The sequence below is a fragment of the Engystomops pustulosus genome, chromosome 9, assembly GCF_040894005.1.
Source record: "Engystomops pustulosus chromosome 9, aEngPut4.maternal, whole genome shotgun sequence".
NCBI classification, from domain to species: domain Eukaryota; kingdom Metazoa; phylum Chordata; class Amphibia; order Anura; family Leptodactylidae; genus Engystomops; species Engystomops pustulosus.
The window spans coordinates 81,798,211-81,812,981 of record NC_092419.1 but is presented as its reverse complement, the minus strand read 5'-3'; the positions used below and the strand labels follow the sequence as shown (position 1 = coordinate 81,812,981).

Below are 14,771 nucleotides of genomic sequence, written 5' to 3'. Positions count from 1 at the left end.
AACTGATGCAAATAACTAAAGACTTATAAGATATGATCTGCGCCTAACTTGACTATTAGGAAGTTGTCCAATGTGTCATTAAGAAATTGTTTTATTACTTTAGGTTGGGGATGGAAATCCCTTGCGCCTTTGGAAAGTATCAGCGGAAGTTGAGGCTCCACCAAGTTCGTTACTTCACCGGGTTTTGCGAGAGCGCCACCTATGGGATGATGATTTATTGCAAGGGAGAGTAGTAGAGTCCTTGGACCAGAACACGGATCTTTTCCATTATGTGACGGACAGCATGGCTCCACATCCGCGTCGGCAATTCTTAGTACTACGGTATGTCCGCACTTTAAAGGGTTGTGTACAGATGTCTTATTGATCTGGACAGAGAAAATCTTGCACAAAACTGTAATAATAATAATCTTTATATAGCACCATCTTATTCTGTAGCACTTTATGAAAGTCCTCATCCTGCACCTGGCCTCACAATGTTCAGCAACATTTAAATTACACTCATCACACTACTCAGTACTCACTACTCAGCGGTACAAGGACAAACGTGTTATTTTGGAAAGTGTACGTTAGAGATGAGCAAATTTATTTGTAGTTTGTTTGTTAGGCTTCCGTTTTGGGGAAAAATAAAATATTCCATCAAAATCGATCATGATAAATCAATAACACTTACTCTTAGATCCAGGCGCTCTACTAATCTTCTTATATTTGTTATCCAAAGCCTCCTCCCTTCTAAAGTTAACACAGCCTTTCAGTGCTGTAGCTTCACAGACTGTTACAATGAGCAGAGCAGGTATCCCCTCTCGCTCCTACACAGGCAGAAGGAGGGAGAGAGCAGGGGGTTCTGCTCGTTGTAAAAGCCTTTGAATCTGCAGCACTGAGGGTGTCTGATAAGCCCCTCTGTTAGCCCTTATGGCTCCTTAGCATAATTTTTAAAAGTTGGTTTTTAGCAGGAAGCAGACCATGGACAACAAAGATAAGAAGATTACCACAGTCACAGTGCCTGGATCTATGAGTAACTGGTTTATCATTACGGATTTTGATTTCTTTTAAATGCTTGCTTTCCTGTAATTAATATATATATGTATATAATGTACATTTTTCTGTTTTTTCTTGTTGGATGAAGTGTTTCAAGATTGTTTCTATTCTTACCCATCAGTTATTTTTTACTGAAGCTGTTTTGGCTTATTGACACGTACAGATTGAATAGAATGGTTCACTTAGGAATCAGTGAGCAATTGCTGAAGCCAGAAAGAGAAAACTAATCGGCTTTTGCCTACCTCAATTTTGTTCCATTGATACAATGAATTTTTTTTCCAACTGATTAGTGAAATAAACTAAAATGTGAATAACACCATTGAAAAGAATGGTTCCGTAAGGAATCAGTGAAAAATCATGGAAGCCAGGGAGAGAAGTGTCCAAAAATCACTGATGTGAAATAAAACCCCATTGTGAATCCACCCTTACACTTGCACTCAGATTAAAGTATTTGGGCACTTTTCAATAAATCTGTTCCATTAGACATGTCTCTGCATGTATATGTACCTGTACACTTGCCTCCTTGCGAGCTTCAGCCTTTCCCTGTTCTCACCATGCTGCCCTCTGCATATATACACACCTTCCTGTTTCTCACTCTGTCTGTCCTATTGGCAGCCTCCCGTGTGTCCCGCTGACAGACACAAGGAGCGGGGAGGGGGAACACGAGGAGTCATAATATCCTGCTGCAGGTTCCTGCCAGTGGACCTCAGTGCGAACTTAGAATTAGGACCCATCACATACCTAAACCCTCGCTGCTGGCCTCATCCCACTTGTTATTCAGAATACATACATACATATATACACTATACATGCATTACACACACATATACACATACTGCACCATATATGTATTTATATACTCCACCTACAGATACACAACAACATATATATGATACTCACATAGAGGTGCACATAAATATATATCCCCACACCTACATAGCGCCAAAAAAATGACTGCACACCAGGTCTGCCATAAGGCAGATACAGATATCACTTACTGTATCAATCCGTCGTAGCTTTGACCTTCTACCTCTGGCTCTCTGTCTGTCCTGGTCTTTATCTTGGTGGCTCATGGTGACAATTCTTCTCCATCAGTCACAGAACTTTGATACCTTCTACCAGGACTTATTGTTAAAGAATTCACCACAAGACGTCTTCAGCTTAGTGCAGCACATCTCAGAACTGTGCACCTAAAATCACCACGGTCACTTACAGTATAATGTCACATGGATAAAAACTATCTGCTAATTTAAATACGGCGCCTACTAACTGTTATACAGCAACAACATCCTCTTATTAATTTGTTTGTTCCCATTCATTAATATTTAGCAAAGCAGTACCCTAATTCATGTGTATGTAACCCTACAACCAGTCATTAAAGTAGCAGAGCTGCCCCCCCACTAATCTAATTATTATTTGTACACTGTAACATGGAGCTAAGTAATGGTCATCTACCATCAGGTATCTATTATTGTTTTTCCTTTCCCATATTCCAAAAGCCATACCATTTTGCCACCTGTACAACGTTTTTATCCAAATTTTTATGGGTGGCACAATTTAGAAAAATGTTTTTTTGGACTGGTCATGAGCCCTGTCCACACATCCCTAACCCTGGCAAGAGGTTCATTACCCAGCCAGTGCCACATCAACTGGTATCTTCCTTGTGTACTCTGATTTATGTACCTTATATACTCGAGTATAAGCCTAGTTTTTCAGCACAAAAAAATGTGCTGAAAAACCAAAACTCGGCTTATACTCGAGTCAAAAAAATAAATATATCTAAACTCACCTTTCCGGCGACCCCTGTATATCTTCTGTGCGATCTGTCCGGCAGTGGCAGCAGGCTGTATACACTGGGGCAGGGGCTGGCAGGCTATATACACTGGGGCAGGGGCTGGCAGGCTATATACACTGTGGCAGGGGCTGGCAGGCTATATACACTGTGGCAGGGGCTGGCAGGCTATATATACTGTGGCAGGGGCTGGCAGGCTATATACACTGGGGCAGGGGCTGGCAGGCTATATACACTGGGGCAGGGGCTGGCAGGCTATATACACTGGGGCAGGGGCTGGCAGGCTATATACACTGGGGCAGGGGCTGGCAGGCTATATACACTGGGGCAGGGGCTGGCAGGCTATATACACTGGGGCAGGGGCTGGCAGGCTATATACACTGGGGCAGGGGCTGGCAGGCTATATACACTGGGGCAGGGGCTGGCTATATACACTGGGGCAGGGGCTGGCTGGCTATATACACTGGGGCAGGGGCTGGCTGGCTATATACACTGGGGCAGGGGCTGGCTGGCTATATACACTGGGGCAGGGGCTGGCTGGCTATATACACTGGGGCAGGGGCTGGCTGGCTATATACACTGGGGCAGGGGCTGGCTGGCTATATACACTGGGGCAGGGGCTGGCTGGCTATATACACTGGGGCAGGGGCTGGCTGGCTATATACACTGGGGCAGGGGCTGGCTGGCTATATACACTGGGGCAGGGGCTGGCTGGCTATATACACTGGGGCAGGGGCTGGCTGGCTATATACACTGGGGCAGGGGCTGGCTGGCTATATACACTGGGGCAGGGGCTGGCTGGCTATATACACTGGGGCAGGGGCTGGCTGGCTATATACACTGGGGCAGGGGCGGCTGGCTATATACACTGGGGCAGGGGCTGTGACCAATGCATTTCCCACCCTCGGCTTATACTCGAGTCAATGGGTTTTCCCAGTATTTTGTGGTAAAATTATGGGCCTCGGCTTATACTCGGGTCGGCTTATACTCGAGTATATACGGTATCTATTTTGGAGTTTCTTCTGAATACTTTTGATTGTTTGTTTTTGAATTGCAACTTAGTGTTTTTTTTTTGTTTTTGTCTGATTGAATGGTGAAACCCATCTGAAGGGGTTGCGTGATAATGTTTGTAGACCACAATTTTGCACTAAGGAGTGTCACCTTGCTTTTTGTTACAACTTTATCTATTGTGATATGCCTTCTACAAAGTCTCTTAGAAATACCTCAAATCTAACCATCATGTTCTTACAGGAAATGGCGCACAGACCTGCCCAGAGGGGGATGCGTGTTGGTCTCCACGTCTATGGACCATGCTACTGGCCAGTTGGATGAGGGTGTCCAGGCTGTAATCTTGAGCTCCCAGTATCTTATGGAACCTTGTGGAATGGGACGGTCTAAACTAACATATATCTGCCGAGCAGATCTGAGGTAAAATGGCCTAACATCTCATATCCGTAAAGTAAAACGTACAAAACTTTAGAAAATGTTTTAATTTCCTTAGAAAACTCCTTTAGAGTTAAACTAATATAAAATAAGAAAAGATGTGGCTCATAGATGAAAAGACCAGTGGGTGAGGCAGCATATATACAAGGGGCGGTGGGGTTTACTTTCAATATCCCTTTTTTTTTTTTGCCCCTCATCGAGGAGGTGTCCAATATTGACAACCTCTTTAAAAAACGGCACAGTGTGGAAAACCTCTCTGCATATTTCTCACTAGTGGCTGTGTATCTGGATGGGGAAAGGAAACTCCTCATCAAGGCAATATTTTTGTGGCGTTTTAGCTCATTGGTACATAGACCATTCTCCTTACTATACTGCACTAATGGCAGATTTGTCATAATATTATAAGCTACTTATTTACTCTCGGTGAACCCCCATGAGTTTGGGATATTTATGGGAAGATCCCACTTTCCCTCCTATTGCCTTTATTCTTACGACAAATCTGCTTTAACCTGTGGAAACCAAAATCATATACACTCTACCATTGAAATTGTGACTCCAGTAATGTCTGGTTTTTGTTGATTTTAGGAGAAACATACTCCGTAATCTCACAATGAAAATCATTTGGTATTTAACCATCTTCTTTTCTGCTTACAGGGGGCGCTCTCCTGACTGGTACAATAAGGTGTTTGGGCATCTCTGTGCGATGGAGGTGGTCCGAATTCGGAACTCATTCCCTCCTCTAAGCCCTGGTGGGCCAGAAACCAAGCTCTAAACCGGACAGCTGTGTGACCGTATTGTAAGGAAACAGAATCTCTCGGCAGAGCTTTGGCGTGGCACATCTGTAGAGAATTATTAACCGACCTGTGTTATGTGGAAGAAAATGCTCCACCTCGTAGTGGATGAGAGGGCACCGGACATGGGTTAATAATAGTGGCTTGGGTTCCTTGACATGTGACCTGTAGCTACAGTGGATGTAAAAAGTGACTGTTCTGCTGCCAACCTGAAGGGGCAGTATTGTGCAAGACACTATTCAAAATGTATTCTTGCGCTGCTATTGGGAAGACGTTAACAAAGATCAGTATTATGTGTTTTTTTTTATGTGTATGTTCTGTTGACTCGGTGATGCCAGTAAGCAGGGATTCTGTATGTTTAAGCTGAGATATTAGATGTGAATGTCCTGACGTGACTGAGGTGCAGAGCCTTGTATGAAGGGGGAGTGATGAATGTGATGTAAATGGTCTCTCTCTCAAATATTTATACCTGCTTCAGAGTAGAACTGGACTTTTTTAGCACATAACATGAACCTGTCTGTCTTGGTTTTGCCTTTCACTGTGGACAGCAGGTTTGCAACGTAGGTAAATGGACAACAAATGGACTGCCAAAATGGTCCTGGAGAACATTAGATCAATTATGGAAACCTTCAGGTGAACCGTGCCAGGGGTGTCCGACAACACTTTATTGTGGTTCATTAGAGGGGGACATTGTGTTCGGTGGGATCCTCATCTGATTCTATAGCCTAAGTAATAGGCCTTTCGGAAAGTTTGGTTTTAGTGGGGACTTGGTGGCAATAATCTGTGTTGTGCTGCTCAGCTGTCATTGTGGTAGCACCTTGACAACTGCTCCTGTTGGCCGGGCCGCAGGGGCAGAGCTATACCTGATCATTCTCTGGTGGTGGTGGTGGCAGATGCCCAATGGAGAAGTCGCTGGGCATCTTTCCTTTTACAGACTGTTCTGCTGATTTTCTGTTTTATTTGGGAAAGTTAGAATAAGTCAGTGTTTTGATTCCAGAGTCATCTTACCTTTTACTGGGACCAGATATCGGCACAATGGTTAGTGGACACTGGGGAAGAACCAGGGGGTAACTAGGAGAGTCTGGGGCCCCATGGGGTTTATTTCTGCATGGGGCCCCCCCTTCACCATTAAAAAAAAAATAAACTCATACACTCATATACACACATAAAGTTCTACACTCATACATACAATATATGCACAGCATACATCATGCGCGCACACACACACACACACATATAGCATATATACATACAGTACATACTGCACATCCAGGATGTTCTTGTGTCTGTTCAGGATACGGGTCACTTGACATCAAATCACCTCAGCCAGGCAGAAGAGGTACCGAAAGAGGTGGGCGGGCCATGCTGGGGTGGGCAGCAACAACTAAGGCAGCAGCAGTAGCAGAGTGACAGCCCAGAGGCACGGCTGAGTTATAATTTATTCATGATGTGCCCCTGGGCCCATCCCTCTATGTCCCTGCTGGAGAATAAATTATGACTCTGCTGTGCTCCGGGCACATTAACGTGGCGGGCCCCATAGCAGCCACTAAGGCTGCTACCGCAGTTGTTATTCCACTGGGAAGAACATTCTGTTACATACATGAGCTATATTCAACATAAAATTAAAACTTTAACCTTTTCTTGAAATGGGGATTTGTTCTTTTCCTCCATCTTTCTGCTGGAAATTGTACCAGCAAAGCGCCCTATGCACACACCAAATGAAAAAGGTCCTGAATCCACTCATTTTATTGGTTTTGACCGATTGTCTTTTACCATGTATAAAGTAATACCCAATTGAGAATCCTTGAATAAATACCTGGTGGAATAGCAGAAGTATAACAAGGATGCTTCTATTTTTTATGGAAAATTCATGTATAGACTTAAACAGGACCTCTTTAATTCAAACTGTATCTGAAAGTAAGCAATGTTACTGTGGTTCAGGTTACACTCGAGCAATATCTATAGCCTACTGGTGTCTGACCCTGAGACCTGGTAGGTTCATAGAATATTAATCTTGCAGGAGAATATGGAGGTATTGGGGACACGTTGGGTTGGGGGGGGGGGGGGGGGGGGTTGTCACTTGACTTGCTGGCTTTGGACATCTTTCCATGGCTGTCTCTGTGTAGTAAAGTCTCTAAAGATGGTTATTATATAAATATGTACAGGTAAATTTATAATATATTTTTTGTACGGTTCCGTCACAAAAAGACTGTGCCAGGGTCAACTGTTTCCAATCAGTGTTTCTATTTAAGGGAAGTATTTGTAATATAATTTGCTTTTATTCAAAGAAACTATAATAAAATCTACCAGATAACTTGACTCTGTTTGTTTGCTTTAAGAAATCTCTGGGTGACCTGTCAAAAAAGCTAAGAACCAGGTAAGAAATTAGTGAGGGTACAACTCTTCTGCTACTTTGACTCCTTTGGCAAGGCTTACTGGGTTTATAAGGGCCAAATGTGGTTAAAGTACGATAATCAGTTCAGGCAAAGGAAGGCGACGTGGCCCAGCATTAGGTGGGAACGGAAAGTTATGGCTCCTTCTAGCTTTGGAATCAAGAAGTACCGGCCAATCGGGACAAGCCAGGAACGAGCAGCAGAACTGGTGGGTGCTGGCAATTCGTGATGGTCAGTACAAGTACAGGCTTATTTGCAAGTTTAAACACTGTTCTGTATATGGAGGGACATCCCATGGAGCCTCGCAATGTTTTAAATGGGAAAGCAAGTGGATCTAGTCATGGGCAGGACTACAAGAGATGGTCTTCTATCTAAATATTGTAGATTTCTGGATAGGGAATGGGTGGCATTACTCCTTGATGTGCTTGCTAGTGGTTTTAGAATTCCTTATCCTGGGAATGAGGTTAGACTTTTTTGTAAAAACTAAAAAAATTGGAAAAAAAGGTTAATTTGGGTAGGATGGATGGGTCCTTCCACAGAGTTGCCCATTCCTGATGTGAATGTGCCTCTTTTGGAGCTATAAACGTTTTTTTTCTGGCTTCTAATCTGTCCATCACCACATTAACCTCCAACTGCCTCCACCAGTGCGGAGCACCCGTTCCATTGCAGATGGCAATTGGGAATTAACTAACCAATCCACAGGGCACAACCCAGCAGGAGCACACAATGCCAGAGCAAATACTAAAATATCCATTCTTGCTGTGAAAACCAATTAGCTCTGTATGTTAATAAGTCTATGGCTGTTGGGGTCATTTAATTCCACACAGTTATCTGTATATTTCTTAAAGGGAGGAATGGGAGTGACTGATAGGCAGTAGGAAAGGGTGGTCAAGCAAAAGGAAACATTACTTAGTGAACACAATTCGGTGTCAATGTATTGTGATTCTGCAGAACTTTGTGTTGTATACTCTTTTGCGTTTATTCTCCCCCAGCCCCTGCTATGCAGACACGATCTTCTCTAGTGGTTACCCCTTAGTGCTCACACATCACTGACTATACACGTCATATAATTATTTCACTGCTGGCTTCTGCTACTTATTACATGCTCCTCTATGTGATAAGTCACCATATAGATCCTGTATGTACACACATAACTCAGTGGATCTCCTTTTAGGAATTTCTCTGGATTTAATGGTAAATTAGTTCATGTAAAAATGCAAGGAATCGTAATAACTCCGCTTCAGGGCAAAGACCGGAAGAGGTTAGTCTCCACCCACTTCACTGCTTCTGTGGAAGATTTCTGTAAAGTGGCTTCAAAACAGAAAATGCCATAACTCTGGAAAGAAAAAGGAGAACAACGCAATATGTTTGGTTTTAAAGGGTCAATGCACCACTTGACATTATTGATAGAAAACACATAGATAATATTTTGCTTTATCTTTAACTCCACTCATAAAAGGCTTTTGGAAAAAAAAAATTCAATCTCTTTTGAGATTTCCACAATTTTTAATAGATTTTGCAAGAAATTTGACTTAAAATGTTTGGCACAGTATATTTGAAGAGATGAGAGCCACCAATAGAAACCATCCGATTACAAGAATGCTGGTGGATTCAGTAATATCGTTCCAACTTTGTGTAATCCCCTGACACATGCAGTAGCGGCAACAGTGAAGTAGACGTGCACATAAGAGGCTTGGCAGGGAAATCGGAAAGCTCAGACTCCTGGTTGAAATACTAGCTCAACCCTTGTATCAACTCAAAACTTGTATGGCTCTGCCTTTGTCGCCATGTTGAGTGCGGAGGAAATCATTTTGGTCTCTGTATCTCGGCTCACTTGGCACCCATTATTACCTGGCAATGAAGAAAGAGTGGCGGAAACACACTGATGGTCCAATTATAAATCTTCCTTAATGGGCTTTGAGGTGCTGTCCCACAATGCTCTTGAGGAAAAAATGCAATGTCTCTGAATATTTCAATTTTGGTCAAATTGATCAAAACCTCTGTTAAAAATTCATATCTCTATATCCTGTACATAGCAAAATTATAATACATCAGGTCCCGTAAGAAACATTATAAATATATCTACACACATGTCTTATTTATACAGAGTTCACATTGGTTCCCATTTAGGCTTTTGACCTTGAATTATGCGATCTCGCCATTTATTTGTTATGTTCTCCAAGATCTTCTTTTCATGGCTATGGCTACATCATCTGTGATCCTATTTGATTGTTTATTTACTAATTGAGCCAAAATGGTTCCAGTCACATCAATGCTGTCTTAATGTTTGGATTACCCTAGTAGCCTTTGGATTTGCTTGGTTCCTTCAGTTTCCATAGGAAGCAGGGACATGAAATCCTTCGCAGAGCTTGGTACCTCCACAGCCATGACCAAGGTAAAGGCACACTCTTACGTGATGCCCTTACATATATTCTAGAAGGATAGTCATGACTGTATGAAAGGCACAAAATGAAGTAATGGAAATGAGTACCGCATGTATCAAGAAATGGTTCAATAGCCACATATAGTCTGAGAAAGTGGAAGATCCTTGCAGTGTCAAGCTGTGTTGGTGTGAATGGATACCAAAGTAAAGCTTTTGCCCGAATCTTGCAGTTGGTGTCTTTTACTTTGTAAACATTGCTTGAGCTTCTCCTGAAATGAGGAGGTTGTCATTGTGTACAGAATTGGATTAAGGGCGCTGTTTATTGGCAAGATAAAGATCACAACCCAGGAGGTAATTGTACCTAGAAGTATAAAGAAAAACATTACATTTGCATACCCCAACCTCATAACATGAGTTATAATACAATTTTACGTCGGCCTTAGGCCATTTTCACACAACAGCGTTCTGGGCAATATTGTGTTGGAAGCCAAATTCAGAAATGGTTCAGAAATATAGAAACCATTCCATTATACATTTCTGTCATCAGGTTTACTCCTGGTTTTGTCTCGCTGATGCTGCTGTAAAATACTGTTCAAAATGCAAATGGCCTAAATCAGTGATGGCGAACCTTTTAGAGACCAGGTGCCCAAACTACAACCAAAAGCTAAAACCAAAGTTATGGGTCTAGTTGCAGGTAATGTCAATTCCACACATTGTGAATGCTATACAACAAAGGACAAAAAAGAAAGAAAGTTCGATGTGTATATGGAAAAATTATATACTTTATTGGTTTTACATAATTAAATATACAGTACATAGGAAAAGTTAAAAACACTTAAAAGAGCCAGACAAGGCTGGACACGGTGGAAACAGACACACTCCCCGGCAAAAATAAAGTGCAAGTTACAAAAGTAATGTACCCATTAAATGACAGCTTAAACTGACATACATCGGTTTAAATGAAAAGAGTACAAAGATAGTAAATGAAAAGCTGTCATATAATATATGTAGTATGAGAGCAGTATGACTACAAACAGATTATTTGAAAGGTAACATTACCGTTGGATCGTGGATAGCCAAGTGCCAGGGAGGAGATAGGGAGACCCCACGCGTGTTGCCTGTAGAGCAGGCTTCCTCAGGGGATAGCCTCGCCTACCACCAATGTGCCATATATATATTGACTGCAGCTCAGATGGAATGGCCAGGCGGATGTGTCGTCATCCACCAAATATGGGCCCGCCCACCAGTTCAACCCATTAAGGAAATTTTAAAGAAAGAGTCCTAATGTTAATAAAGTGCAGATACTATTTAAACATATACGTGTTCAAAGATGTTTAAAGTGGGATAATGAGAACCATTACACTACATTACAAAGCTAGAAGGAGCCATTACGATTTCAACACAGAAAATACAGAGTGCATATACCCTGATTCCTCCTGGTGGCAATTTCGAAATAATGTTCTTCCTTAGCCCACATTGAATTTCGGACTGTACTGGTATAACATCTATATAAACAAATACTTACCAAATTCCCATGCATTTCCTTGTGTTACCTCTCTATGCTTATGTCATTAATCTTCCCAAGTATTACTCGAGTACCATCATACCTTACCAGGCCTTTGCAAAGTCTCTGTCGCAAACCTTCTGTACTGTGTGCACTTCTTTGTTCTATGTTTTTCGTGGTCGAAATATTCTACATTATCTAAGATTGACTACAGGCGGTCCCCTACTTAAGAACACTCGACTTACATACGACCCATAGTTACAAACGGACCTCTGGATATTGGCAATTTATTGTACTTTAGTTCCAGGCTACAATAAACAGCTGAAACAGTTATCAACTGTGTCTGCAATGAAGCTTAAGTGTTAATATTGATTCTTATGACAACCCAACATTTTTAAAATCCAATTTTCACAGAGGCCAAAAAAGTTCTGGCTGGGATTACAATGATAACATATACAGTTCCGACTTACATACAAACTCAACTTAAGAACAAACCTACAGACCCTATCTTGTATGTAACCCGGGGACTGCCTGTATTGTGATTATATAAATTTGACATACATTGTTATCATCATTTTTGGTATCATCTTTCCTTTTCTTGACTGCAGCTCGAGTGGATGGCACCATCCGGCCCCCCATCAGTCAGTTCTTTGTACTGTATAGCACTTGCACTTGACTATTAATTCCTTTGATACTATTATCGTTTGTGTTTTTTAATACACATCCGATAACATCTTTCACATTCATATTCCGGCCTTTTACGGTCGGGCTTGGGTGTTCACTTTTGTCTGTTGTTGAAATCTACATACTCGTGTTGAACAATTACTGTTCGATAAGTGCATCGCGCCTGCTTGTATTAATACGCCGTTTATGTAAACCTTATCTATTTGATGTATCACTATACTATCTGCGCCGCCCACACCTGCATAAGAATACCTTCATTATCGCCGTTTTTTCTTTTGTCTTCGGTACTATATTAACCAGTCCTAATTGGGACATTTATGACCAACAGGGGCATTTGATCCCTTGGTCTATTTGGGATATCCCCACTATATTTAGTTTAGGGTACCCAGCGTGAACCACCCTTGTCACTTTTGTACAGCGCGATGCCCTATTTGTTTTAAAATACATAATGTCATTCCTTAGTTAAACAGGGTACTAAGGCGATATATTAGGACTCTCAAAATTAGATCTAAACACTTAGTTTACAACAGCCTCATAATATGGGATCACTATACTTACTGTGCGTCCTATCACCAGGGTAACTTCGTCTCCATGACAACGGCATCACATGTTGATCTTACTTCCGGTTTGGCTTCACGTGCAAGCCGCTGCACGACCGGAACACCTTTCCTCTACTTCCGGCTTGGTGGAACGCAAGTGACACGCAACATGCGGTCAGGCGCTCCTAACCAGGCCAATATTGTAATGATTCTCATAATCCCACTTTAAACATCTTTGAACACGTATATGTTTAAATAGTATCTGTACTTTATTAACATTAGGACTCTTTCTTTAAAATTTCCTTAATGGGTTGAACTGGTGGGTATGGTGGGTATGTCAGTTTAAGCTGTCATTTAATGGGTACATTACTTTTGTAACTTGCACTTTATTTTTGCCGGGGAGTGTGTTTGTTTCCACCGTGTCCAGCCTTGTCTGGCTCTTTTAAGTGTTTTTAACTTTTCCTATGTACTGTATATTTAATTATGTAAAACCAATAAAGTATATAATTTTTCCATATACACATCGAACTTTCTTTCTTTTTTGTCCTTTGTTGTACAACCAAAAGCTACTTATTTACCATTGAGTGCCAACATAAACAGTAACTACTTGCTCTCTGTTGTTCCTCAGCATTCAAACGTATTGGCCCCCTGAAAACACCAATACAGTTGAAAGCAGGAGGGCGAATTCAGATATAATAGCTTCTCTCCAGGGTCTCTCTGTACAGGGCCAGCAGTAGAACCTCCAAAAATATTCTGGCTTTGTTCAGACCTTCTTACTCCTCTTGCAGTTCCAATCAGTCAGGGATACGTCACCTTAAAAGAGTGCCGAGAGCTGCATCTCAATTGTTTAGGACTGCAGGAAGAATCAAGTCCTGTCTGGTGAACTTTGTCCTGGAGCGACAGCCTGGGTGCCAACATAAAGGTCTCAGAGTGCCACCTCTGGCACCCATGCCATAGGTTAGCCATCACTGGCCTAAATCATCAAGTAAAGTCAATGTGGCATTCTAGAAAGAAAGACTTGATGTGTAATACAAACTTTCATCCGTCCTAAAAATAAATGTGCAATCATTCTGTAGGGCATTTCACACACAGCAGATTTGCTGTGGAATATTCCACTACTGTTCCATTTACCCAATCATGGAGTGTGGATATGTGTGCACTTGTTGCAGTCATAAACCCATTCAGGCCTAAAGAATGACTGTTTATATACATACATACATACATGTACAAATATGTACGTATACATATTTGCCAATTGTAAAACTACCCTTCTAAGCATCACATGACTTCTAACTCCATACGCATCCTCTGAGATGACCACACAGGATTATGTTTTACACTGGTCACTTCAAAATTTTACAAAAATAATTGAATTTTTTTTCCTTTTGGAATCTTATGATTGCTGGTGTACATAACCGTAGTGTGGGCCAACATTTTTCATGGGGGTACAACCAGCATGGAACACTACGGGGCCAATTCACAGCAATGATTGTGCCCACCGGGATCAACCATATAGGAATACCGGAACATTACACCAGCCAAATCAAACACAGTCATCAAGATGAAAAAATAGCATAAAATATAACTTTTAATAGTCCAATTAAAATCATGCACAAAAACTAAAAGCAAAATACTTATGTCAAAAACTCAGACCTGCCACTTAGTGCTCTACTTTAAGAAGTTACTCTGTTCTAAGAAGTAAAAAGTTGGTTCGGGGAGCAAACATTTCATTGGTGCAGGGGTGTGTACAGTCAGGCCAAACAGGCCAGGAAGGGATATCAGCACTGTCCTTGCAGAGACCCTATAACTACACAGTCCCTATAGCCTTAGATTAGCTCCTGCCCTGACAAGGACGGTCCTATTCTGCCGTAAATACGGGACGTATTGCAACTGTATGGGAACGTATTGCACAGTATGGCATTGTATCGGTATAAAATATGGTGGATTGCAAATGTACGTTCCCATTGTCTTCTATGGGCCATACAGAATGGAAATATGGTGGGAATTTGGACATGCAATATGTTTTTACCATGTACATGGATGGCTGTACACTGGAATGGAAGGGCCGTAATATGTTCTTTACACGTTCGTGTGCATGTGGCCTTAGGTTGTACAATTTCCCGGACCAATTAAATGTTTGCTCCAGCCCTCTATGGACTGGTATGGACTCTATTACTGCTTAATGTAGTGCAGTGAGTGGCAGGTCT

General features: G+C 41.8%; 2 protein-coding genes across 7 annotated transcripts in view; one reads left to right on the top strand and one right to left on the bottom strand.

Annotated features, from left to right (window-relative positions):
* STARD8 (StAR related lipid transfer domain containing 8) overlaps positions 1 to 7,380 on the top strand; it is a 99,389-nt gene extending 92,009 nt beyond the window's left edge. For all 4 annotated transcript variants that reach the window (XM_072125867.1, XM_072125866.1, XM_072125868.1 and 1 more), the window contains 3 exons: positions 104 to 321; positions 4,079 to 4,255; positions 4,925 to 7,380. In XM_072125867.1, coding sequence (XP_071981968.1) covers positions 104 to 321; positions 4,079 to 4,255; positions 4,925 to 5,042 — 513 coding nt within the window. In that variant the 3' untranslated portion in view covers positions 5,043 to 7,380. The remainder of the gene's footprint in view (positions 1 to 103; positions 322 to 4,078; positions 4,256 to 4,924) is intronic.
* Positions 7,381 to 8,666: 1,286 nt separating this feature from the next.
* LOC140078066 (relaxin receptor 1-like) overlaps positions 8,667 to 14,771 on the bottom strand; it is a 273,289-nt gene continuing 267,184 nt past the window's right edge. For 2 of the 3 annotated variants that reach the window (XM_072125872.1, XM_072125871.1), the window contains one exon: positions 8,668 to 10,198. In XM_072125872.1, coding sequence (XP_071981973.1) covers positions 10,011 to 10,198 — 188 coding nt within the window. In that variant the 3' untranslated portion in view covers positions 8,668 to 10,010. Of the gene's footprint in view, positions 10,199 to 14,771 lie in introns of all 3 variants that reach the window. The other variant, XM_072125870.1, reaches the window with a different exon arrangement.